This window comes from Ornithodoros turicata, chromosome 2, assembly GCF_037126465.1.
Source record: "Ornithodoros turicata isolate Travis chromosome 2, ASM3712646v1, whole genome shotgun sequence".
Taxonomy (NCBI): domain Eukaryota; kingdom Metazoa; phylum Arthropoda; class Arachnida; order Ixodida; family Argasidae; genus Ornithodoros; species Ornithodoros turicata.
In genome coordinates this window covers 141,004,623-141,030,488 of record NC_088202.1, presented here as the reverse complement: position 1 = coordinate 141,030,488, position 25,866 = coordinate 141,004,623, and the positions used below count along the sequence as shown (strand labels likewise).

Sequence of the window (25,866 nt, the reverse complement as noted above, 5' to 3'; positions counted from 1 at the left end):
TCTATTTAACATTATACTCATATTTCTGTGTGTTGGACCGCAAGAATGTGTGACATTGCCTTGCTCTGGGAATATATGTTTGTTTGTTTGTAAGAAGAAAAAAAAAACAAGGAGAAATTGAACTCGTCTCCCGACTTGTTCTGCTGCTCCTACTGGGAATATATTCCTGCTGATATGATGGTCCTGTTGCCTGTCTCAGAGTTCCCAGACTTGAAGCCTGGGAAAAGGCTCACGCAAACATATTGCCTCTTGATGATAATTATTCGATATTCTGTGGAATGCTTGTACCTATATCGTATGCTCTCTATGCTTAACAGTGGAACATTAATCTCATTATTTTTGTAAAATGAAAAATTTTGGGTGAGCGCGTGAGAATTTGCATGTCCTTATATAGTCCCAGGAGCTGCAGGGAAAATATCTGAACAGTTACCTGTAAAGTCAGCCAAGCTTCATGCTGCGACACTGCCAGACAGACCTCTCCGCTTACGCCAGCTACTACTTTGTCGTGTTTTTCGTTGCACGACGCATTTCCCTCAGACGTTTAGGGCTTCTAGTGATAATATAATCATCGCATTACTTCCATTTGATTTATAGACATTGTACAGATTCATTTTATGGACCGTTCCCAATGTATATTGCACGTGTAAGCGTTATTGCAACACCAGTGCCTTGGATATGTATCATGCATAAAAATAAATCACTTCTGTTCTTTATAGTGCTTTCTATGTTTCAATTAATATAGTGATTAAAAATAAACAAATCATTTAAATCTAAACATGAGAGTGCTTCGTCCGTCGCGCATCGCGCATTTTCAAACGGGACCGCCGTGGAAAGTCACTAGCGTCCTACGGACATCCGCAGGTGATCCTTCCACGGTAGTCGGTGTGTCCGAACAAGTGATACACGTATCTCAAGTAGGTCCAGCGGATGTCTAGACGACCCCATTTTGTTCGTCCGAAATATGCCCATTGATTCTGACATGAACCTTACCAGGACCAATACAGAATATTGCGTGCATGTGGTAGAGGTGACGATGTGAACCGGTTACCGGTTTTTTTATTTGTTTATGATACGCATACGCTTTCACTAGATATCAGAATGCTTTCAACATACATTTTATTATCTGTACGCTCTGATTTGCTTCTGATGTTTCCCACCACAGATAGCTGTGCGCTCTGATAGCTAGCACACAGCCGCTGTGCGCTCCTAAAAACTTAAAAAAAAAAAAGAAATACATGGGCCCGTAGGGTCACTAAGCCCGAGAAGGTTTTGAAGGGCCGTGAAAACAGAAAACTCTATATGGCTTATCTCACCAGCATTCGGAAATTTGACAGTCGTGCTCGCAGTCAGAATTAACGGAGTGTCGCTATGTTTAAATCGACTTCGAACACAAACACAGTTGAAGTGAGGAATCGCTCACCATTACTATCGGCATACCATCCGTGTTTCTTACTGCACATTCAGGTAGGAAATCGCAAAAGCGTAGTGCTGCATAATTGCACGACTCTCGGAATAGCCTTGATAAAAGAAAGCCTGTTTGGGGGTATAGAGGGGAAACCTTACAGAAGACTGCTTTGCGCTCTTTGTTTCTGACAGATGTCATTCAACCACTGTGTGTCTGCACGCAGCTTTTTCTTTTCTTTTTTTTTAAGCCTTCAGGGTTGGTTAGTGACAGGCAAAAAGTAACTGAGTAAAGTACTAAACGTTCCATCTTGAAAATTTGCTATTTAAGATAGTATATTAGAGTATCAACTAATCTTACTCGGTACTTCCACGTCACAGATTGAATTCGCTATCGAAGAAAGACGAAGAGCGTCACGTTGATAATACCATTACCAAAAAACTTTTACTTCGCAGGAACAATTGCTTTTGAAAGCTACTGTCCAATAACCCTGTCTTTGTCGTTTTTCTGTATGCATTGTCTCGAAGAGTGCACAGACGTTGTACTGATGCAAAACGAATGCTCTATAGTAACAACAAACAACGTTGGGCTAGTTGGTAAGGATACAGCATGGTAGAAAAGCGCACAGAAGACACGGACAAAAGGACGGGGTGGAGGCCTCTTTTCTCTGTTTGGGATGACCCTGATTGAAGCTGTTGCTGCCGTAAGGGGCGTTGCGATGTGCGTGTTTTGTGTCTTTTGATTAAATATAGAGTTGTGAGTAGCGCAAGTGGTGTCGTCTCCTTTTGTCCGTGTCTTCTGTGCGCTTTTCTACCATGCTCTATAGTAACTTACATGATTGCACCGCCGCGTTTTTCTCGCTTCGTTACTTTAGGGTTTCTAATATTTTACGTACCGCTTTCGGTACAGTCTCCGGTACGCGCCTTATAGACGTTTGAAACGTTTACCTGCCTGCCCTTCTAGACCACACATCGCATCATGCATAGTCCCAACGCAGAGGGGTCCCCAGTGGAACAGTGGTCCTGTTGAAACTTGCCTGCTAGGAGGTGGTTCGCTGCGCGTTTGCCGAAGACGGTGAATGGCCGAATTAGGCCGAACATGGTGTTCGTTGTTTGAGTCATCAAATGTAGAGGAGGTAGTGTCCCATTACATGAGGCCTGACCTGCGAGGATTGTCCAAGTAGGCAGATGTGCGTGGCCTCACAGATGTGTTTACCAGTAACATACTCAGATGACCCTCATTGCGAATACAAAGAAAGCATGTTCAAAAAGCGCTGTGGTGTCAACGTGTCTTCCATGAAAGTCACACATGCGATGTAAACTAGAGATGCAATGAAACCAGTGACCAAGGTGTGGCGGGCCGTGGACGACAATGAAGACGTGCGTCTGCTGGCGCGCGCCAGTGCGCCTGGCAGCCAGTTCGAGTCGTAGGGTGGGGCCACGACTATATGCGCGCTGCGACTTTCCATCATCGTCTGCCTGGACTCATGTTGAGGAACATCACCTCTTCTACATTTAGAGGAGGCCGTGTTCCTCTACAAAGGAAACAAGAGCACCAGTATTGCGCGTCATGTATGAAGCATATTTTATCTGTGTTTGTGTTGTTTGTCTGGGAGAAGTGACAATCTCTTCTTGTAGCCCAATGAAACTGCAGGGCCAAACAACGATTACATAACTATTTATTCGTTTACATCTACAGTGAATGAGTAGGAGCAGCAGCAGCAGCACCAGAATTATGGACGTGAAAGCGCAAACCCCGGCCCATTAATGAAATCTTTCCTCAGTTGGTGTCAAAAGCCTCGTGTAAAAATATTTGTAAAGAATAACCAACACAAGGATATATTAAGAGATCCTATCGCGTCAGCCTTGTTAGGGAAGCTGCTTAAACTAAAAGTCGAAACAAACAAGATGGAACACAAGCCTCACGACACCCAACCTCACGTTTCAGTTGAATTACGCCAGTTTCAGAACAAGCAGGCGTGGGTTGGAATCCCACTGCTGATGCCTTTTCTTCGACTGCAAAAAATGCAGTTTAGGCAATTTCTTTGCGTAATTCTAGTCGTTCATGTATCATGATGATATGTACTGAACCGACGGCACCCTTACGTGTCGCGCTGGAAAGAAATTCGACCCTGGATACCCTGGAATTGGACCCTGTGACCCCCGTAGCTCCGATACAGCCAGTGAGAGACCAGCCCCAATCCCATGAAACATTTCAAGACTACGAATCACTGTTCGAAGCATTTTTGTACTGGGATTTATGAAAGTGGGGAGAGCTTACACGTGCAGTTATTCCCGTTTTCAGGCGACGCTGCATCCAAGTGCCCAACCGAAACGTTATCAGTTGCCCAGACTCAGTGCGAAGAAACATTTATGAACGAACACGGGCTCGTTGTTCACCCTGAATATTTGAACCAACAGACGCGCAAATGGTATTGCTGGTAAGTGTTCTTTCACGCATATAAATGGCAGTTCTACAGCCTCGTTGTGACAAGCATCCGGACTACACCTGTCTTCACACCACCCACTCTGTTAGAGGAAGTCTGCCTCAGATGCCGCCCACGTCGTGGTTCATGGGATGAACGACTGAGAAACACTCGAGAGGATGGAAATCATGATTGATATGTCCGAACCTGCACTTGAGGCACGATAATTAGTGAAAGCCTCGCTTATGTGTTACAAAGGTGACATCGCTTAAAGCGAATTCAGGGAGTGAAAATTCGAACCCTGGCATTCATGCGCATTCGCGTTTTCCTGAATTGTCGTTTGGCGTAGCTTGCCACTTCCAAAACCAGGGGAAAGAATCTGCTTATTCGCTCCTGCATAGCTGCGCCGTTAATTCTGCGCGAGCCAGTGTTACGCGTCCCTGTTATTTAACATCTGTTTGTGTACCATCTTTTCCAGTATGATGCAATACATCCAGAGTTGTCTTCAGCTGCTGAAACAACAACAATGTGATCCCAAAGATTTCCTTTCGAAGTTCACACAGAAAGTTCAAGCTCAATGTGGAACGTCCAAGTCGCTCTGTAAGTATAATACAAAAAATGAAGGCAGCGTAATGCATACTATGAGGCTTGAGACAACGTCCTTGTAAGTGCAGCGATAAATAGTATCGCTCCGATGATCAAAATCATAATGTTCAGTGGGACTTAACAGCAGCTGAAATCAAGGACGGTCGCAAGACTCTCAACCTGAATGACAACAAACTGAAGTGACGAGGTCAATGTGCAAGCAGGAAATATCTCAGCTATGTTTCACATTCCTAGTTATATTAAAAAAGCCCACTAATCCTCGTACCTCTAACGCAAAATATTCGTCTAGTAACTAAAAACCTGGCGGAAAAGCTTGAGGGAAGGAACGAAGGGACAACCTTCATTGGCAAAGATCAGAAGTGAACTGGTTTAGGTTTATTCGCGCCAGCTCGTGGCTGGCGCGAGCCGTGGGGCGATGGCACTACTCCAGCCACAGTAGCCCCCTCTTCTAGTGAACGGGCGAAGCCATGGAGCAGATGGTTTCGAGGACTGGTGCCCAGCGGACTTGAGGGCGCAGCTTAGCAGGAGCAGAGTCCGGAGAGGGAATCGACAATGGAAAGTGGACGACTCACAAAGCTCTGTGGTCTGCCATGTTGCTGTTCTTGGTTTACGTCTCAGAAGTACAGTCTCGGCAGTCCACCATATTTTTACCTATTTCTGTTTCCCGTGGCAACCTGAAAAGACACACAATCACATTACCACTCCGCTAGCCCTGTCGTAGAAGACGCAATATCGTTTGGATCGGTGACGGCTTCACACAACTTGGATGTAACCTCGTTCTCCCCAATCAATTCCTCAGTACGCATTTCAGAAATCAAGAACACTCCATTCAAGTAAAACAAACATGGCCTAACAAAACGGAGAACATACGAAGCGTATGACACATTCTCTGCTATTTACCCTTCCGCCGCTGTTCGCACGGGGACCGGTTTAGGCCTTGGCGAATGGGAGCGAATTTTACGCCCACTCTCTCTCTTCTGGTGCGCAGAGAACTACATGTGCAACAATGGCAAATATTGGTTACTCGGTTACTGCGATGGAATACCGTTACAACATTTATTTCTTATTTTTACTTTTTGTTTGTGCTTAGCAGTGGGTATCCAGCAGCTGGGTTTTGTGGGGGGGGGGGGATATGTTTATTGTTTTGTGGGTTACTGGGTTTCGTCCAAGCAGAGCGCTCGTCTTTCTGAAATTCTTCGTGGATGTTAGTTGGGACATCTTACACGAACTATAATCTTTGTCTGCAGGCTCTGCTCAGTGCAACCATGACACATTATTCAATGCCCAGTCTGTGTGCAGCGAGCGATATAAGCTGGCTCATGGGTTCGATCCTCAAAGACCAGGAGATCTCATCGAAGATGCAAAGAGACGGTACTGCTGGTAAGCTTTTTCTTTCAAGCGCAAAAAGCAGTTGCATAAAGCATTCTTGCGATAAGCATCTTGACCACAGCTGTTTTCACCCGACACCACTCAATGCTGCAGAGGAAGTCGTCCTCAGTTGCCGTTCACCTCGTGTTTTAAGGTCCAACCGGCATGAGTCGGCTTTTTATCTAGCTGCCTGTCGCGGCGTTTGGCTAGCAGCAGAACGACAGAAAAGCAGAGAAATGACGGATTTCCGAGGGATGCGGATATCGAGGGTGGGTGATGACTGGGCAGGGGAACCGTTGCAAGCGGCGCATGCAGATTGCCATTGAAGGTTCTTTAGGATGGCGACACTCAGAATTGCTCAGATTGCTCGCCTGGATCTTGTGCGGCAGAAGATCAGCAGGTCTGTTACGGATGTTAACCACGTGATTCTTGTGTGAGCGTGCAAAATGCAAAACACACACGGAAGAAGAGTGCGACAGATTCATATCAATTGAAATGCCATGCACGCTCCGTGTATTTGGTTGCCTTGTGAAATGGCTCTGTGAGAGTTCATCGCATAATTGCAGTTTGAGTGTTTTATGGCCACTGGTTATCTCTAGGAGTTCGTACAGCGCCGTCTATGCAGTTAGATAGAGGTTTTGAGTTCACGTTTAACCTTTTAGCACTTTCAATTAATTTGATCATCATTACTTCCTGTCTTACCTAGTTTGACGCATCATCCCATCGATACCATAGCCATACACCAGAAATCTGCAGGTCATCGCCATCATCACCTGTGTTTTTCACATGTGATATAAGTGCTTATCAAATTATGCGAATTTTCTTTACTTGAGAGGGTATAGAAACCTTCGTTTGGGACGTTTGCTTTGGGTGTTTTACGACAGCGTCCTTTCCGCCAAGAAAATCTTCTGCCACTCAAAAAAAAAAAAAAACGCTTCGTGCGGTTGGGCCTTTAATGAAGTGAGTGATTTTGAAACAAGTGAATGGGAATCATGACCGAGCTGTCCGACATTGCAATTCAGGGACGATAATTAGGTGAAAGCCAGAACGGTAAGGTACAAGAGGCATCATCGCGAAACAGAAATCCTGAGAGCGAAAGTTTACATCCTGGCGCCTATACGAATGGGCTTTTGTTGAATTGCCTGAATTCTAGGTTCCTCTTCCCAGCGCGGAAAAAGGAAAAACCTGGCACGTCTCCTGCGCCACAGTATTGCTTAGTATAGACCTGATGAAATGTCTTTTTTTTTTCTTTGCTATTATTAGCTATTGTTACGAGTCCTTGTAATTAAATACCTACTGGTCTACCGTCTTTTCTAGTGAGATGGAATACAGCAAGACATGTCTCCCGGAAACACTTAAAGAACAAGGATGCGACGACACAGGCTTTGTTCAGCTCTTCATCGAGCAAGTAAACACTAGATGTGGAGGATTAAAGTTGGACTGTAAGTAGAATAACAATGTATGATACAGACGTAATCCATGGCTTCTGACAACAGTCGCCCTTGTCAGCCCAGTCATAAACAGAGGTCGCGTGCCGCGTTGGTTGCAGCACCCCTGTTGTGGTCAGATGGACAGCTGCTAACTGTATTTCGTTTAGAGGAAAGTGACACAGGATTATTCGATGAGCAAGAGAAATGACCCGACCCAGATTCCCAAAATTAGTTTCTCTTCCTCGTCGTTCACGAGTTACAGCACTACAAAAAGAAACAAAACCACAAAGTTCTGAACATCATCATTGTCTTTCTAAAACGTGCAGGGCCCGCGCCGCAGGTCCTTATTCCGCAACTTCATCCCCTGTACAGGTCGCGTGGTGATGTTGCCCGATGGGAGCTTGATGGAACATGACCTGCTCTCCTAGTCTGTGGTTTCCTCCCCATACCCCATTAAAGCATCACTTTCGGCGATTGGCCGTTATCACGAGGGCTAAGTTCGCTCAGTAGAAAAATAACTTGATGAAGTGAGAAGAATAATCGGAACACGTCTATTGGACGGTTGACAGCTTTCTGTCAAGAGCTGTCTAATGAGCACTTTCTGATCACCTATCTCTACATTGAGCGAACTTAGCTTCCCAGGGCCACCTGTAGTTTCCTAGCATAAATGAAGTCAGTGTCCGCGCTTCCTTATCAAGCGCCTCAGAGATTTCCATAGGCAAGGCGCTTTGTGATCACTGTGTTTAAAATTGGTTTTCCAGGCCATGTACTGGTGACATTTCGATGTCAGCGCTTTTTTTTTTTTTTTCGACTGCAGCAGAGAATTGCTGCTCACATACTAGACACACGCTTCAAGTTTTCTTGTTGCGGCCGTGATACTCAATATTAGATTACGTGCGTGCTAACCGCCTGTAAGCTTTGCTTTTGTACAAACACAGAAAAACATATCCCATTAGTGAGGTTGCGACAGTCGTGCTTCACGTCTTTCTAAAGATGGGCCAGGCACGTCCACGTCCAGCACCCATAACGCGCTAGCGTAGACACGGATAGTCTACCCTTTTCCCATGATTCTTAGGAAGTACCGGCCAATTATTCGAGCAAAGCAACCGTTTATAAAATGTGGCCCAAACGGCAACCCAGATGAGTTCTACTGGGATCGCCCCAGTTCAAGTTTCACGCACTTTTCTTCGGGCAAAGACCACGAAGTGAGTTTGCGATTTAACTGTTGCGCTTGCCAACACCACTTAGCCCAACCTCAACTTTAGCGATCAATCAATTATTGACGTCAGCGTCCATTGTTTATAAGCTGGTCAGCACTGTCACCATGGCTCCATAATAAAGCAATTGTTTACCAGATTTCTTTGTTTCGCTTCTCTATGTATGGCGACTTTCCAACAAAAAGCTATACACTGTAAAGTGTTGCCGCCATGATTCATCCTTGTTATCACGATGATAACGGTGAGCTCCCAGTCTTCACAATCGTCGAGTCACGTGTTGTTGGTGAGAACTACATTGAGATCCAACTGAGGCCGCGTTCCAATACCTCGCGCCCGCGAAGCCGCCTGACTAGGCAGCTGAGTAGACCCCTTTGCTTGTCACTATTGGAACAGGCTTGCCTACCCGAGGCGCCTGTGGCGCCATCTCGTTGCTCACGCAAGAAATGCGTACGGCGCAAGCGCAGCAGGTACTAGCGTTTCCCGCTGTCAGCCATCCCGGCTGTCAGATGGTCAGGCGTATAACTAGACTGCATCGATGCGCACTAGGCGGTAGCCGACTGAATAGCGGACTTGGCGAGATTTGGAACGAGACTTAACATGGCGGCACTTCCGGTCAGACCGCTAGGCAGTCGACTAACCGGGGTATTGGAACGCAGCCTCAGTGCGCGGCCACATGCAAGAGTGGTCATAGCGAAACTGTCGCAGGGTGTCGCTAAGAGCGCTGTCGTCCACCCCTCCGAGGCAGTGAACAGGTGTAATTTCGCCAGCTACCGCTTGCCGCTAGAGTGTCGCACAGTAGAGAAAATACACCGCTCCCGTGTTCCGTAAACTTTTGCCGGGACCTGCACAACCCAACGTAGAAACAAGGATGTCGTGATTTACAGGATACGTTGGAGCACCCGTCGCGAAACATTCGACGAGCTGCCTACAAGAAAGCCCCAGTCTGCACAAATTGAAAGAGACTGCTGCAAAACTTATCTGTCGGTGTGTATATGTGTACAGAGTAATATTTGCGTGACATGTTGAATACTCCAATTCCTTAGCCCCCTCCAAACATATACCATGTAGATCGCTTGTAAATGTGATTCATTTCAGGGACATTCTTTCGCTCTGATAATTTTGGGTGTACTTGGGGAATTGATTGTTTGGGTTTAGCATAGAATACGCATTTCATTTCAGGTAAACTGCTTTTTTTTTTTTTTCAAGAGATTCAAGAGCCTGTTCACGATCTAGTATAATATCAAGATTTCATTATTTCGAAGTGTTACGATTTTTTCATTCGTTCTGAGTCCGCTCACGTTATTCTTAAAATACCTTAAATACGGGGTGCCGTGTGGTGAGCTTTCATCGCGCGTTAAAGAACCCTCAGGTGGGCAAAACCAATCCACAGACCGTCCGCTGTGGCGCCGCTCATGGTCTCAGTTGCCTCGCGACGTAAACACCCAGTTATTATTTCGCACATACCTCATTCGTGTACGTTGAGCTAGCATTTGCAGTTGATTATAATTTACTTCTCTATTTAACATTATACTCATATTTCTGTGTGTTGGACCGCAAGAATGTGTGACATTGCCTTGCTCTGGGAATATATGTTTGTTTGTTTGTAAGAAGAAAAAAAAAAACAAGGAGAAATTGAACTCGTCTCCCGACTTGTTCTGCTGCTCCTACTGGGAATATATTCCTGCTGATATGATGGTCCTGTTGCCTGTCTCAGAGTTCCCAGACTTGAAGCCTGGGAAAAGGCTCACGCAAACATATTGCCTCTTGATGATAATTATTCGATATTCTGTGGAATGCTTGTACCTATATCGTATGCTCTCTATGCTTAACAGTGGAACATTAATCTCATTATTTTTGTAAAATGAAAAATTTTGGGTGAGCGCGTGAGAATTTGCATGTCCTTATATAGTCCCAGGAGCTGCAGGGAAAATATCTGAACAGTTACCTGTAAAGTCAGCCAAGCTTCATGCTGCGACACTGCCAGACAGACCTCTCCGCTTACGCCAGCTACTACTTTGTCGTGTTTTTCGTTGCACGACGCATTTCCCTCAGACGTTTAGGGCTTCTAGTGATAATATAATCATCGCATTACTTCCATTTGATTTATAGACATTGTACAGATTCATTTTATGGACCGTTCCCAATGTATATTGCACGTGTAAGCGTTATTGCAACACCAGTGCCTTGGATATGTATCATGCATAAAAATAAATCACTTCTGTTCTTTATAGTGCTTTCTATGTTTCAATTAATATAGTGATTAAAAATAAACAAATCATTTAAATCTAAACATAAGAGTGCTTCGTCCGTCGCGCATCGCGCATTTTCAAACGGGACCGCCGTGGAAAGTCACTAGCGTCCTACGGACATCCGCAGGTGATCCTTCCACGGTAGTCGGTGTGTCCGAACAAGTGATACACGTATCTCAAGTAGGTCCAGCGGATGTCTAGACGACCCCATTTTGTTCGTCCGAAATATGCCCATTGATTCTGACATGAACCTTACCAGGACCAATACAGAATATTGCGTGCATGTGGTAGAGGTGACGATGTGAACCGGTTACCGGTTTTTTTATTTGTTTATGATACGCATACGCTTTCACTAGATATCAGAATGCTTTCAACATACATTTTATTATCTGTACGCTCTGATTTGCTTCTGATGTTTCCCACCACAGATAGCTGTGCGCTCTGATAGCTAGCACACAGCCGCTGTGCGCTCCTAAAAACTTAAAAAAAAAAAGAAATACATGGGCCCGTAGGGTCACTAAGCCCGAGAAGGTTTTGAAGGGCCGTGAAAACAGAAAACTCTATATGGCTTATCTCACCAGCATTCGGAAATTTGACAGTCGTGCTCGCAGTCAGAATTAACGGAGTGTCGCTATGTTTAAATCGACTTCGAACACAAACACAGTTGAAGTGAGGAATCGCTCACCATTACTATCGGCATACCATCCGTGTTTCTTACTGCACATTCAGGTAGGAAATCGCAAAAGCGTAGTGCTGCATAATTGCACGACTCTCGGAATAGCCTTGATAAAAGAAAGCCTGTTTGGGGGTATAGAGGGGAAACCTTACAGAAGACTGCTTTGCGCTCTTTGTTTCTGACAGATGTCATTCAACCACTGTGTGTCTGCACGCAGCTTTTTCTTTTCTTTTTTTTTAAGCCTTCAGGGTTGGTTAGTGACAGGCAAAAAGTAACTGAGTAAAGTACTAAACGTTCCATCTTGAAAATTTGCTATTTAAGATAGTATATTAGAGTATCAACTAATCTTACTCGGTACTTCCACGTCACAGATTGAATTCGCTATCGAAGAAAGACGAAGAGCGTCACGTTGATAATACCATTACCAAAAAACTTTTACTTTGCAGGAACAATTGCTTTTGAAAGCTACTGTCCAATAACCCTGTCTTTGTCCTTTTTCTGTATGCATTGTCTCCAAGAGTGCACAGACGTTGTACTGATGCAAAACGAATGCTCTATAGTAACAACAAACAACGTTGGGCTAGTTGGTAAGGATACAGCATGGTAGAAAAGCGCACAGAAGACACGGACAAAAGGACGGGGTGGAGGCCTCTTTTCTCTGTTTGGGATGACCCTGATTGAAGCTGTTGCTGCCGTAAGGGGCGTTGCGATGTGCGTGTTTTGTGTCTTTTGATTAAATATAGAGTTGTGAGTAGCGCAAGTGGTGTCGTCTCCTTTTGTCCGTGTCTTCTGTGCGCTTTTCTACCATGCTCTATAGTAACTTACATGATTGCACCGCCGCGTTTTTCTCGCTTCGTTACTTTAGGGTTTCTAATATTTTACGTACCGCTTTCGGTACAGTCTCCGGTACGCGCCTTATAGACGTTTGAAACGTTTACCTGCCTGCCCTTCTAGACCACACATCGCATCATGCATAGTCCCAACGCAGAGGGGTCCCCAGTGGAACAGTGGTCCTGTTGAAACTTGCCTGCTAGGAGGTGGTTCGCTGCGCGTTTGCCGAAGACGGTGAATGGCCGAATTAGGCCGAACATGGTGTTCGTTGTTTGAGTCATCAAATGTAGAGGAGGTAGTGTCCCATTACATGAGGCCTGACCTGCGAGGATTGTCCAAGTAGGCAGATGTGCGTGGCCTCACAGATGTGTTTACCAGTAACATACTCAGATGACCCTCATTGCGAATACAAAGAAAGCATGTTCAAAAAGCGCTGTGGTGTCAACGTGTCTTCCATGAAAGTCACACATGCGATGTAAACTAGTGATGCAATGAAACCAGTGACCAAGGTGTGGCGGGCCGTGGACGACAATGAAGACGTGCGTCTGCTGGCGCGCGCCAGTGCGCCTGGCAGCCAGTTCGAGTCGTAGGGTGGGGCCACGACTATATGCGCGCTGCGACTTTCCATCATCGTCTGCCTGGACTCATGTTGAGGAACATCACCTCTTCTACATTTAGAGGAGGCCGTGTTCCTCTACAAAGGAAACAAGAGCACCAGTATTGCGCGTCATGTATGAAGCATATTTTATCTGTGTTTGTGTTGTTTGTCTGGGAGAAGTGACAATCTCTTCTTGTAGCCCAATGAAACTGCAGGGCCAAACAACGATTACATAACTATTTATTCGTTTACATCTACAGTGAATGAGTAGGAGCAGCAGCAGCAGCACCAGAATTATGGACGTGAAAGCGCAAACCCCGGCCCATTAATGAAATCTTTCCTCAGTTGGTGTCAAAAGCCTCGTGTAAAAATATTTGTAAAGAATAACCAACACAAGGATATATTAAGAGATCCTATCGCGTCAGCCTTGTTAGGGAAGCTGCTTAAACTAAAAGTCGAAACAAACAAGATGGAACACAAGCCTCACGACACCCAACCTCACGTTTCAGTTGAATTACGCCAGTTTCAGAACAAGCAGGCGTGGGTTGGAATCCCACTGCTGATGCCTTTTCTTCGACTGCAAAAAATGCAGTTTAGGCAATTTCTTTGCGTAATTCTAGTCGTTCATGTATCATGATGATATGTACTGAACCGACGGCACCCTTACGTGTCGCGCTGGAAAGAAATTCGACCCTGGATACCCTGGAATTGGACCCTGTGACCCCCGTAGCTCCGATACAGCCAGTGAGAGACCAGCCCCAATCCCATGAAACATTTCAAGACTACGAATCACTGTTCGAAGCATTTTTGTACTGGGATTTATGAAAGTAGGGAGAGCTTACACGTGCAGTTATTCCCGTTTTCAGGCGACGCTGCATCCAAGTGCCCAACCGAAACGTTATCACTTGCCCAGACTCAGTGCCAACAAACATTTATGAACGAACACGGGCTCGTTGTTCACCCTGAATATTTGAACCAACAGACGCGCAAATGGTATTGCTGGTAAGTGTTCTATCACGTACATAAATGGCAGTTCTACAGCCTCGTTGTGATAAGCATCCGGACCACACCTGTCTTCACACCACCCACTCTGTTAGAGGAAGTCTGCCTCAGATGCCGCCCACGTCGTGGTTCATGGGATGAACGACTGAGAAACACTCGAGAGGATTGAAAACATGACTGATATGTCCGAACCTGCCTTGAAGCACGATAATTAGTGAAAGCCACGCTTATGTGCTACAAAGGTGACATGGCTAAAAGCGAATCCACGGAGTGAAAGTTCGAATCCTGGCATTCATGCGCATTCGCGTTTTCCTGAATTGTCGTTTAACGTAGCCACTTCCAAAAGCAGAAGAAAGAAGCTGCTTCTTCGCTCCTGCATAGCTGCGCCGTTAATTCTGCGCGAGCCAGTGTTACGCGTCCCTGTTATTTAACATCTGTTTGTGTACCATCTTTTCCAGTATGATGCAATACATCCAGAGTTGTCTTCAGCTGCTGAAACAACAACGATGTGATCCCAAAGATTTCCTCTCAAAGTTCACAGAGAAAGTTGAAGCTCAATGTGGAACGTCCAAGTCGCTCTGTAAGTATAATACAAAAAGAATGAAGGCAGCGTAATGCATACTATAAGGCTTGAGACAACGTCTTTGTAAGTGCAGTGATAAATAGTATCGCTCCGATGATCAAAATCATAATCTTCAGTGGGACTTAACAGCAGCTGAAATCAAGGACGGTCGCAAGACTCTCAACCTGAATGACAACAAACTGAAGTGATGAGGTCAATGTGCAAGCAAGAAATTTCTCAGCTATGTTTCACATTCCTAGTTACATTAAAGGAGCCCACTAATCCTCGTATCTCTAACGCAAAATATTTTTTCATCTAGTAACTAAAAACTTGGCGGAAAAGCTTGAGGGAAGGAACGAAGGGACAACCTTCATTGGCAAAGATCAGAAGTGAACTGATTTAGGTTTATGCGCGCCAGCTCGTGGCTGACACCAGCCGTGTGGCTATGGCACTACTGCCGCCACAGTAGCCCCCTTCTAGCGAACAGGCGAAGCGATGGAGCGGATGGTTTCGAGGACTGGTGCCCAGCGGACTTGAGGGCGCAGCTTGGCAGGAGCAGAGTCCGGAGAGCGAATCGACAATCAAGCAGAGCCCTCGTCTTTCTAAAATTCTTCGTGGTTGTTAGTTGGGGCACCTTACATGTACTATAATCTTTGTTTGCAGGCTCTGCTCAGTGCAATCATGACACATTATTCAATGCCCAGTCGGTGTGCAGCGAGCGATATAAGCTGGCCCATGGGTTCGATCCCCAAAGACCAGGAGATCTCATCGAAGATGCAAAGAGACGGTACTGCTGGTAAGCTCTTTTTCTTTCAAGAGCAAAAAGCAGTTGGATATAGCATTCTTGCGAAAAGCATCTTGACCACAGCTGTTTTCACCCGACACCACTCAATGCTGCAGAGGAAGTCATCCTCAGTTGCCGTTCACCTCGTGTTTTAACGTCCAACCGCATGAGTCGGCTTTTCATCCAGCTGCCTGTCGCGGCGTCTGGCTGGCAGCAGAACGATGGATAAGTAGAGAAATGACGGATATCGGGGGTGGGTGATGACTGGGCAACGGAACCCTTGCAAGCGGCGCATGCAGATTGCCATTCAATGTTTAGACGTAGATGGCGACACGCAGAATTGCTCAGATTGCTCGCCTGGATCTTGTGCGACAGAAGATCAGCAGGTTTGTTACGGATGTTAACCACGTGATTCTTGTGTGAGCGTACGGAATGGGAAAACACACACGGAAGAGTGCAAGATTCATATCAATTGAAATGCTATGTGCGCTCCATGTATTTGGTTGCTTGGTGAAATGGCCGTGTGCATTTTTGTTGCTATTATTAGTCATCAGGGTATGCTACGAGTCTTCGTAATTAAACACTTATTTGTCTGCCGTCTTTTCTAGTGAGATGGAATACAGCAAGACTTGTCTCCCAGAAATACTTAAACAACAAGGATGTGACGACACCGGTTTCGTTCAGCTCTTCATCCAGCAAATAAATTCTAACTGTGGAACATCAAAATTGGACTGTAAGTACAATAACAATGTATAAGACAGACATCATTCTTGGCTTCTGAGAGCAGTCGGCCTTGTCAGTGCAGTCATAAAGGTCGCTTGCCCAGTGGCGGCGCTAAAGCACCACCTTCGCCCACGAACCCTTATCAGAAAGTCCTTATCAGAGAAGTCCTTATCAGAAAAGCTAAGTTAGTTCAGTGTCAGTGTAAGACTAACTTGATGCGGCGAGAAAGCTGAGAACATCTTAAACGTGCAAAATACGATGTAGTACACATGACAGTCCTTGAACGTTACCTTTGCATGCCCCGGAAGAGAGACGCATAATTTGTGACCGAAATATTTACGTCATGATTTTGATGAAAGATTCAGATTCAGCTTAGGTGTTGCAGGGATGACGTTGTTCCAGTATAAACCTTGACGGTTCTGGGAAAACACTCCCACCGGTGAAATTGCCAGATTTACTTTACCAAGAAAACAGAAGAAAAAGAATGTGCTGCAGCTCGTATGACACGACGTAATTACTGAGCCAAAACTAAATTTAGCTTTCTCAAAACACACAAAATGGGCTGGTGATGGTGGTACACGTGATGCTACTTCAATGCAGGCTCGGAAGGAATCGAGCAGCAAAGCGCTCCAACCATACACGTACCAGTGGTCCAGTTCTTGACCATTTGTCGGTTACTTAGTCAGATGAAGATGTTCAGCATTGCTCCGCTTTTTGCCTTTGTCACCTAACTCATCCTGGATCATCTCATCGTTCATACTTTCAACTGCCACACTCACTTGTTATCGTCCTCCTCCTCTCTCCCTCATCTTCATCTCCCACACACTCACCATAGTTCTGGCGCTCTTTGACCTTTGCCGCCTTTGTGGCACTAAACCCATAATCTCTCTTTCTATCTCCCCCATACACGTAGCTATCTCAAAACTGACGAATCCGTAGGACCCAGCTTGCGACTTTCTGAGAACAGATCGATCCAATGTTATGAAGTAGCAACTACAACAACTTCATTACGAATATACAGGGCGTCCCAGATAAATGTAACCATATTTTTTGTAAGATATATCTATCACTTTTTCCGAGATCAAATCAACTGCAATATAGCATATGCTGAAGGGCACTCCCTAAGAGGGCATTAGCAGACTCTTAAGGCAATGTCTTAATTAACTTTCAGTGAGTGATATTAAACGGTAGGGGCAACTTATTTATTAAGCATGGTAACAAGAATTCGCGAAAATCATTTCATGGTCCCTTTAAGAAAGGCTGAGGCACCAACCTTCTAATGCGATTTATTTCTCCAATTGATTCAGATAAATGACGCGCACTGTGATTGACGTGTGTGGTCCAAGAAAGGTTCTCATGAAACCATGCACCCAGTATTTTAATTTCGTTTTACTTGTTCAGTTGGCCGCAAATCCGAGATTAAAGAGGGCACGACGTCCAGCTTGTTGTTAGTTGGTCGAAAAACGATGAATTTTATCTTCTCTGTGTTGGCTAATAACGGGTTAGAGACCAACCAAGATAACAGTTTTTCTAAATAAGGGTTTGCCAAATTGCAAATATTCTGTAAGTTACTGTGCGAGAAAAATATATGACTCTCGTCAGCATATAACATTATATCGGGCGTGCCTGGGATGTTTACTATGTGTCATTAAGGTAAAGGAGAAAGAGGGTGGGCCCTCAAATAGAACCTAGAATTTATTCATTTACATCTACAGTAAATGAGTGCCAGCAGCAGCAGCACTATGGCGTGAATGCCCGAGCCCCGACACATTAAGGAGCCCTTTCTTCAGTTGGTGTCAAAGTCCTGGTGGAAAAATATTTGCAAAGAAGAATCATACTTTAAAAGGTGTTTTCAAAAGAACAACCAGTACAAATATATATTAAGAGCAGCAATATCACGTCGAACCTGGTTACAAAAACTGATGAAACTAATTATGTATGTATGTATATATATACTCACTTACTTGCTTCTTTAATTGCCGTTTTTTTTTCCTCTTTATAATTCACTGGCTTGCACTGTGGCATTTAGGAGTGCTCAGGGTGTATATCGCTCGCTGAGTGACCCCTGGTTTGCCAATCCCGAACGATGCGCAGCTACCCAGAGCTGACGAACCGCAAACACGGCGAAGCACGTGTCCTCTGGTGCTGTCGCATCGTTCCATGAGTATGTTTCTCTGCGTGCAGCCATAGAAGCCATCTTAATCTCTAATTTTGAATTTCAAACACCTAGTGCCATTTACTTGCTTCTTTAATAGCTTCCCCCCCATTATATATATATATATATATATATATATAACGATGCGCAGCTACCCAGGGCCGACGAGCCGCAAACACGGCGAAACACGTGTCCTCTGGTGCTGCCGCATCGTTCCATGAGTACCTATATATATATATATTATATTATATTATAAAAGTAAAATAGTAAGACGTGGACTACTGATTACAGGAAATTTAACAAAAACTAATTTATTTAATGCGTAATTTAACACATAGATTATAAAAGAACGCCTGACGTTTCGACAGTGGCACTGTCTTCGTCAGGACAAAAAAGAAAAAAAGGTAGCCGTCTGATATATTAACCTCTTTGACCTATATTATATTATATTATATATATATATATACAGAAGAAATAAGTTCGCACAGAGCACCACCAAAGGAATATTTTGAGATGACTTCATTCAATTCATTTTGAAATTACACAGACACGACGTTTCGAACGGTGGACCGTTCTTTTTCAAGTGAAAAGATATAAGATAAGAGATAAGATATATATCACTTGAAAAAGAACGATTAATGATAATGATAAATGACGATAATGATAAATGAAGTCATCTCAAAATATTCCTTTGGTGGTGCTCTGTGCGAACTTATTTCTTCTGTGTATTAATACGGCGCCGTCTGAATTTTCAAGACCTTCAAGAATATATATAACTATGTACACATGCAAGGTAAGACCATGCAGGTTGAAGATGGAACATAACACAACCTTCACGACACCCAGTCGCATGTTTCAGTTTCAGAACAAGCGCGCGTCGGTTGGAATTCCACTGCTGAAGAGTTGAGAGTTGAGTTGCAGTTGAGGCAATTGCTTTGCGTAATTCTAGTCGTTCATGTATCATGATGATATGTACTGAACCGAGGACACTCTTACGTGTCGCGCTGGAAAGAAATTCCACCCTGGATACCGTATCTGTGTGATCCCCGTAGCTCCGATACAGCCGGTGAGAGATCAGCCCCAATCCCATGAAAAATCTCGACACTACGATTTAATCACTGTGGGGAGCATTTTTCTACCGGGTTTTGTGAACGAGGGGAGATCGTATTTCTCAAATTCTCTGTACAAGTCAGCTGGGGATACCTTACATGTGTAATTATTCTCGTTTTCAGGCGACGCTGCACCCAAGTGCCCAACTGAAACTTTATCAGTTGCCCAGGCTCAGTGCGAAGAAACATTCATGAAGGAACACGGACTCGTTGTTCACCTTGAATATTTGAACCAAGAAACGCGCAAATGGTATTGCTGGTAAGGGTTCTTTCACGTACAAATGGCAGTTCTACAGCCTCGTTGTGATAAGCATCCGGACCACACCACCCACTCTGTTAGAGGAAATCTACCTCAGATGCCACCCACGTCGTGGTTCATTGGGTAAGAGACTGAGAAACACTCGAGAGGATGGAAATCATGACTGATATGTCCGAAGCTGCACTTGATGAACGATGATTAGTGAAAGTCACGCTTATATGCTACAAAGGTGACATCGCTTAAAGGCATTTGCACACTGTAATGTTGCCTACTGTTTCAACTTTGGATCAGAAAGAAATAGCAAGCTGTCTTTATTAACACTGGATGGTTTGGGGCTTCTCCACTTTGATATAAATCGTAAAAATTAAATACAATGGCCCTTGTAGACCTCCTCCTCTCTAATTTTGCCACAGGCAATATCCGGACCTCTTCCATGAGCTTGTGAACTTAGTCTAACAAGTAAGGTAGGCCTCTCAGTAGTTACAATGTTAGTTTACCAAAGCGCACAGTTTGTAGCTTGTTGAGATTCATGACAAGTGTGTGCTGCTTAAAGAATTTTCTTACGTACTACATTGGTAGAACTTGGCTTTGTGATTATACACACAAGCCACCGTGTCTCAATTCGTTCTAACAAAACTCTAAAGACTGCAGCATCAAGCTGTGGGCGACATTGGAGGCCACCCCGGATTCAGGGATGGGTACCACATGATACTACATAACCTATTTGTGGCAGGTTACTAGTTACTAAGTATTGGGTTTTCCTTGAAATTTCGCGAAATGCGGAATTCACTGCAGAATCCTTCGTTTTGCACAGAATTTCGCTGAAAGGCCTGGCATTCATGCGCATTCGCGTTTTCCTGAATTGTCGTTTGACGTTGCTTACCGCTTCCAAAGCAAGGGGAAAAAAAGCGACGTATTCGCTCCTGCGTAGCTGAGCTGTTTATTCTGCGCCAGCCGATATTGCGCGTTCCTGTAGTTTAACATCTGTTTGTGTACCGTCTTTTCCAGTATGATGCAATACAGCCAGAGCTGTCTTCAGGTGCTGAAACAACAAGGATGTGATTCGAAAGATTTGCTTTCGACGTTCGCAGAGAAAGTCGAAGCTCAATGTGGAAAGTCCAAGTCGCTCTGTAAGTATAATACAAGATGAATGAAGGAAGCCTAATTCATATTGTGAGGCTTGAGACGACGTCCTTGTCAGTGCAGTGATAAATAGTATCGCTCCGACGATCCGATGACTTAACAGTAGTTGAAATCGAGGAGGTTGCCAGACTGTCAACCTGAATGACAACAAACTGAAATGATAATGAGATCAATGTGCGACGATAAAACGTCGTTTCATTTAACTGTTTTCGGTTCAAGGAAAAACTCCGCCGGTTTGAACTGCGAAACGGCGAATGAAACTGACGTCGTGTGTTCTGAAGTCATTTCATGGATACTTTGCGAGGGTTATATATAGTTACGGTGGGATGTATGTCGGTATACTACGACCCTTGGGCTCCCTTTGTAACGTTTTATCGTTCGTGCACAGAGACTTAGAGGTGCATGTGAGGAGAGGAGAGAGAAGTCTGTCACTTGCTCCCACTGTGACATTGGGTTTAATAAATTCAGAGCACCGGCAAGCAACACAGTAAACAAGAATATACTTGACGTTTCGGGTCCCATACGGGTCCCGCCATCAGAAGTGAGCCGTTCTATCCGCTACTGCTTATATATCTACTAGTGGGGTGTAACAGTCTGGGTGAGGGCCAGGATGGTTGTTGGTCGTATCTCTTGTTTTCTTTATATACCAGGATTCGAGATGATTCCACACTCCCCACTTGGTTTCCCGTGCAAGAATGGAAAGATTATCAAAGTTTACTACGTGTCCTACCTTGCACCCGTGTTCACTTAGTTCAGTCTTGTTTAGGGCATACTTCTCGATATCTTTCTTGTGCTCTTTCATCCGAGTCTTCGTTTTTCTTCCCGACTCCCCGATGTAGACCGCCGGGCAATTTTGACAAGATACCTTGTATACAACGCCTCTCTCATCCTCAGGCGGCGTTCTGTCCTTTGGATGGCTAATCAGGCTCCTCAGTGTTGACATGTGCTCCAAGGTGGTCTTTATGTTTATCTGAGACGATACGCGCCTGATGGGTTCCGATAGACCTTTGTTGTAACGGACAGTTAAATATATGGCGGGGTGATAACATTCGATGGTATCTGTCATTAATGAAAGATTCCGGATAGGACCTTCTTTGAAGGTTTCTTTTAGCTTGGGTGATTTCCTCTTGCCCCACTTGGGGTACCGAGGAGATCTTAATTGATCTTAATAGTACATAAATAAGCAGTAGCGGATAGGACTGCTCACTTCTGATGATGGGACCCGTATGGCACCCGAAACGTCAAGTATATTGTTTACTGTGTTGCTTGCCGGTGCGCTGAATTTATTAAACATGTCTACTCACGGCCTCTGGACTGTATTCTGACATTGGGATGTAGCAAGTGGTCCAGTCATAGATTCGGATCACTTGTTCCACGCCAGATCAAGCTGCACCATTGCGGAGTCTGTCGCTTGCTCCCACTGAGATTGGGATTCAACATCCGTTACGCGTGTGTCTAGGACGCTTCTAATCGAGAGTACTCAGTTCAAAGTGTGCCTCTAGAAAAGCTCTATGACTGCTGTAGTTCCTGTATTTGAGGCCTTTGAGATCATAGTTCAGTGGCGAAAGACAAACAGTTTTGATTTACAGAAAGAAAAGAAGAAAACTAACACAATGTGTGTGGGGAAGTTTGAACTATTTCGATATTTACAAGTTCGTTCGTGTCAGCATCCCATAGACATTAGATGGGTAGCAATCCAGCGAACCGGTAGAGATGAAGGAAGGGAGTTGCCTCAGGACAGAAGCCGCCGATATTTCGAACAGAGACTGTTCTTCTTCTGGGCACCGTCCTCATCTTTGGCATGGTATTTAAAGGGTTAGGTGTGACGTGCTAAAGGTTCATGCGAATTGTGGGTCCACAGCCCCAGAGGGAAGAAAGGGTCCATACGGGCCTCTACGGCCGGAGTGAATGGCCGCTTTGTTAGAGTGTGGAGGGGATTATGTGAACGGAGTGATCTGGGCTCCAGGCCGGTTACAGAAAAATGGGAGGTTCACGAACACGTGGACGAAACGGGACAACAGGCAGGAATTGGCAAACAGCGAGACATAAGGAGGTTAGTGGTTACGGTTAGTGGTAACAACTAACCTCGTTATCTCTCGCTATGTTTGCCAATTCTTGACTGCTGTCCCGTTTCGTCCACGTGTTCGTGAACCTCCCACTTTTCGGTAACCGGTCTGGAGCCAAGATCACTCCGTTCACATAATCCCCTCCACAAACTAACAAAGCGGCCATTCACCCCGGCCGTAGAGGCCCGTACGGACCCTTTCTTCCCTCCGGGCTGTTGACCCGCAATTCGCATGAACCTCTAACATGAACACATCACACCTAACCCTTTAAATACCCTGCCAATGATGAGGACGGTGCCCAGAAGAAGAACAGCATCTGTTCGAAATATCGGCGGCTTCTCTCCTGAGGCAACTCCCTTCCTCCCATAGGCATTGTGCCCCGTGTGTGCAGTTTGCGGCCTAATTGAGTAGATAAATATCCAGTGCAAACTACGAGTGCCCTCATAGAAGTGTAGTCATGACAGCTACAATGCTCTGAGCTACCGTGACCGGCGCGTCGGAGATAACCGCGCCAAAGAAGGCGTGCGAGTTGCATATTACACCGTGAGGCGACAGAATAGTCTGATACCGTGCCAATGGCTCTCGAATGGGCATCGGTGACGCTTCCTTCGGGCAAAGTACGGGACCACTTTTTATTGGACGCTACAACTTATATGAGGATCTCTCTCAAAACACGCAGGACAGCGCTGTGGTCTGCCAAGTTGCTCTTCTTGGTTTACGCCTCGGAGGCAGGACCTCGGCAGTCCACCATGTTTTTACTATGTGCGTTCCCCTGGCATATCAGAAAAGACACGCAATCCCGTTACCACTCCGCTAGCCCTGTTATAGAAGGTTGTTTGGATCGATGGCTCCACACAACATGGATGTAATATTGCTTTCTCCCCCAGTCTACTCCTTGCTATATATTTCAGAAATGAAGAACACTCCATTCAAGTAGAACCAAGAACATTATTAAAAAAAAGAAGAAAAATAAACAGTCGGTGTGAAACACCGTATCGCCTAACAAAACGGAAAACACACCAAGTGTATGGCGCATTCTCTACTGTTTATATACCCTTCCGCCGCTGTTCGCACGGGGAGCTGTTTAAAGGGACTATGAAATTTCCCGAACCCCCATACTTTTTTTCGATGGAAACTGTTCTTCCCGCAGAGAAACTAATATGCCACAAATTTTTCCGGACGAAATCGCTCCACTCTGCGAGGAGCGCGCGCTGGAAATGTCTCTTCCGCGTTCCTCCTCTCCCGCGCATATTTCCCTGCGATGGTGTAACTGTACGGACCGCTCTTCGGTTCCCCGTTACGTCACCGGTGTTGCACAATGGCAAGTAATGCCGCGAGCTCGCGCTGTGGCTGCCGCCACTGCCGAAATCTGCCGATCGCGCGAAAGCTGCTGTCATGGAGATTTCCACTCCCGATGAACGCATACGCGGGATCCTACGGCGCATGCTCCTGGCGGGATTCCTCGGCTCGGCAACACGTCACGATGACGTGTTGCTGAGCGGGCCGTGGTCGCGTCAAGTTACCCGTTGTGTCTAAGCTCGGCAGCTCGTCACGGCGCCGCGCCAGCTGTCCTCCCTTCGCCGCTCCGTTTAAATTCGCTCCCGAGAAATCCGCTCGCGCGACGAAAGTAAAATTTCGGTTCTAGACTCAGCAAACTATGTCTTCTTTCGAACGAAACGAAGAAAAAAATCGTTTCATAGTCCCTTTAAGGCCCTGGCGAATGGGAGCGAATTTTACGCCCTCTCTCTCTTCTGGTGTGCAGAGAACTACATGTGCAACAATGGCAAATGTTGGTTACTCGGTTTCTGCGAAGGAATACCGTTCAAACATTTATTTTTATTTTTTGCTTGGCGCTTAGCACTGGGTATCCAGCAGCTGGGTTTTCGTGGGTTACGGCGTTTGGTTCAATCAGAGTGCTCGTCTTTCCAAAATTGTTCGTGGATGTTAGTTGGGACACCTTACATGTCCTATAATCTTTTTTTGCAGGCTCTGCTCAGTGCAATCATGACACGCTATTCAATGCCCAGACTGCGTGCAGCGAGAGATATAAGCTGGTCCATGGGTTCGATCCTCAAAAACCAGGAGATTTCATCGCAGATGCACAGAAACGGTACTGCTGGTAAGCTCTTTTTCTTTCAAGAGCAAAAAGCAGTTGGATATAGCAGTCTTGCGATAAGCATCTTGATCGCAGCTGTTTTCACCCGACACCACTCAATGCTGCAGAGGAAGTCGTCCTCAGTTGCCGTTCACCTCGTGTTTTAACGTCCAACCGCATGAGTCGGCTTTTCATCCAGCTGCCTGTCGCGGCGTCTGGCTGGCAGCAGAACGATGGATAAGCAGAGAAATGACGGATTTCCGATGAGTACGGACATCGGGGGTGGGTGATGACTGGGCAACGGAACCCTTGCAAGCGGCGCATGCAGATTGCCATTCAATGTTTAGACGTAGATGGCGACACGCAGAATTGCCCAGATCTTGTTCGGCAGAAGATCAGCAGGTTTGTTACGGATGTTAACCGCGTGATTCTTGTGTGAGCGCACGGAATGGGAAAACACACACGGAAGAGTGCAAGATTCATATCAATTCATATCAATTCATATCAAGATTCATATCAATTGAAATGCTATATATACGCACCGTGTATTTGGTTGCCCGGTGAAATGGCTGTGTGCATTTTGTTGCTATTATTAATCATCAGGGTATGCTACCAGTCCTTGTAATTAAACACCTATTTGTCTGTCGTCTTTTCTAGTGAGATGGAATACAGCAAGACTTGTCTCCCAGAAATACTTAAACAACAAGGATGCGACGACACCGGTTTCGTTCAGCTCTTCATCCAGCAAATAAATACTAGATGTGGAACATCAAAATTGGACTGTAAGTACGAATAACAATGTATAAGACAGACATCCTTCGTGGCTCCTGAGAACAGTCGCCCCTGTCTGTCCAGTCATAAAGGTCGCTTGCCGAGTGGCGGCGCTAAAGCACCACCTTCACCCACGAACCCTTATCAGAAAGTCCTTATCAGATGAGCCCTTATCAGAAAAGCAAGTTAGTTCAGTGTAAGACTAACTTGATGCGGCGAGAAAGCTGAGAACATCTTAAACGTGCAAAATACGATGTTGTACACATGACAGTCCTTGGACGTAACCCTTGAATGCTCAGGAAGGGAGACGCATAATTTGTGACCGAAATATTTACGTCATGATTTTGATCAAAGATTCAGATTCAGCTTAGGTGTTGCAGGGATGTCGTGGTCCA

At 45.3% G+C, this 25,866-nt stretch overlaps 1 protein-coding gene across 1 annotated transcript in view; it reads left to right on the top strand.

The window, feature by feature from the left end:
• The window catches only part of LOC135384170 (uncharacterized), a 134,134-nt gene that overhangs the window by 76,236 nt on the left and 32,032 nt on the right, over positions 1 to 25,866 (top strand). Inside the window, exons 22-33 of the mRNA XM_064613393.1 lie at positions 3,707 to 3,842; positions 4,306 to 4,427; positions 5,681 to 5,813; positions 7,119 to 7,243; positions 13,669 to 13,804; positions 14,263 to 14,384; positions 15,030 to 15,162; positions 15,759 to 15,883; positions 19,261 to 19,396; positions 20,405 to 20,526; positions 24,592 to 24,724; positions 25,358 to 25,482. Of these exons, the coding sequence (XP_064469463.1) occupies positions 3,707 to 3,842; positions 4,306 to 4,427; positions 5,681 to 5,813; positions 7,119 to 7,243; positions 13,669 to 13,804; positions 14,263 to 14,384; positions 15,030 to 15,162; positions 15,759 to 15,883; positions 19,261 to 19,396; positions 20,405 to 20,526; positions 24,592 to 24,724; positions 25,358 to 25,482 (1,548 nt within the window). The remainder of the gene's footprint in view (positions 1 to 3,706; positions 3,843 to 4,305; positions 4,428 to 5,680; positions 5,814 to 7,118; positions 7,244 to 13,668; positions 13,805 to 14,262; positions 14,385 to 15,029; positions 15,163 to 15,758; positions 15,884 to 19,260; positions 19,397 to 20,404; positions 20,527 to 24,591; positions 24,725 to 25,357; positions 25,483 to 25,866) is intronic.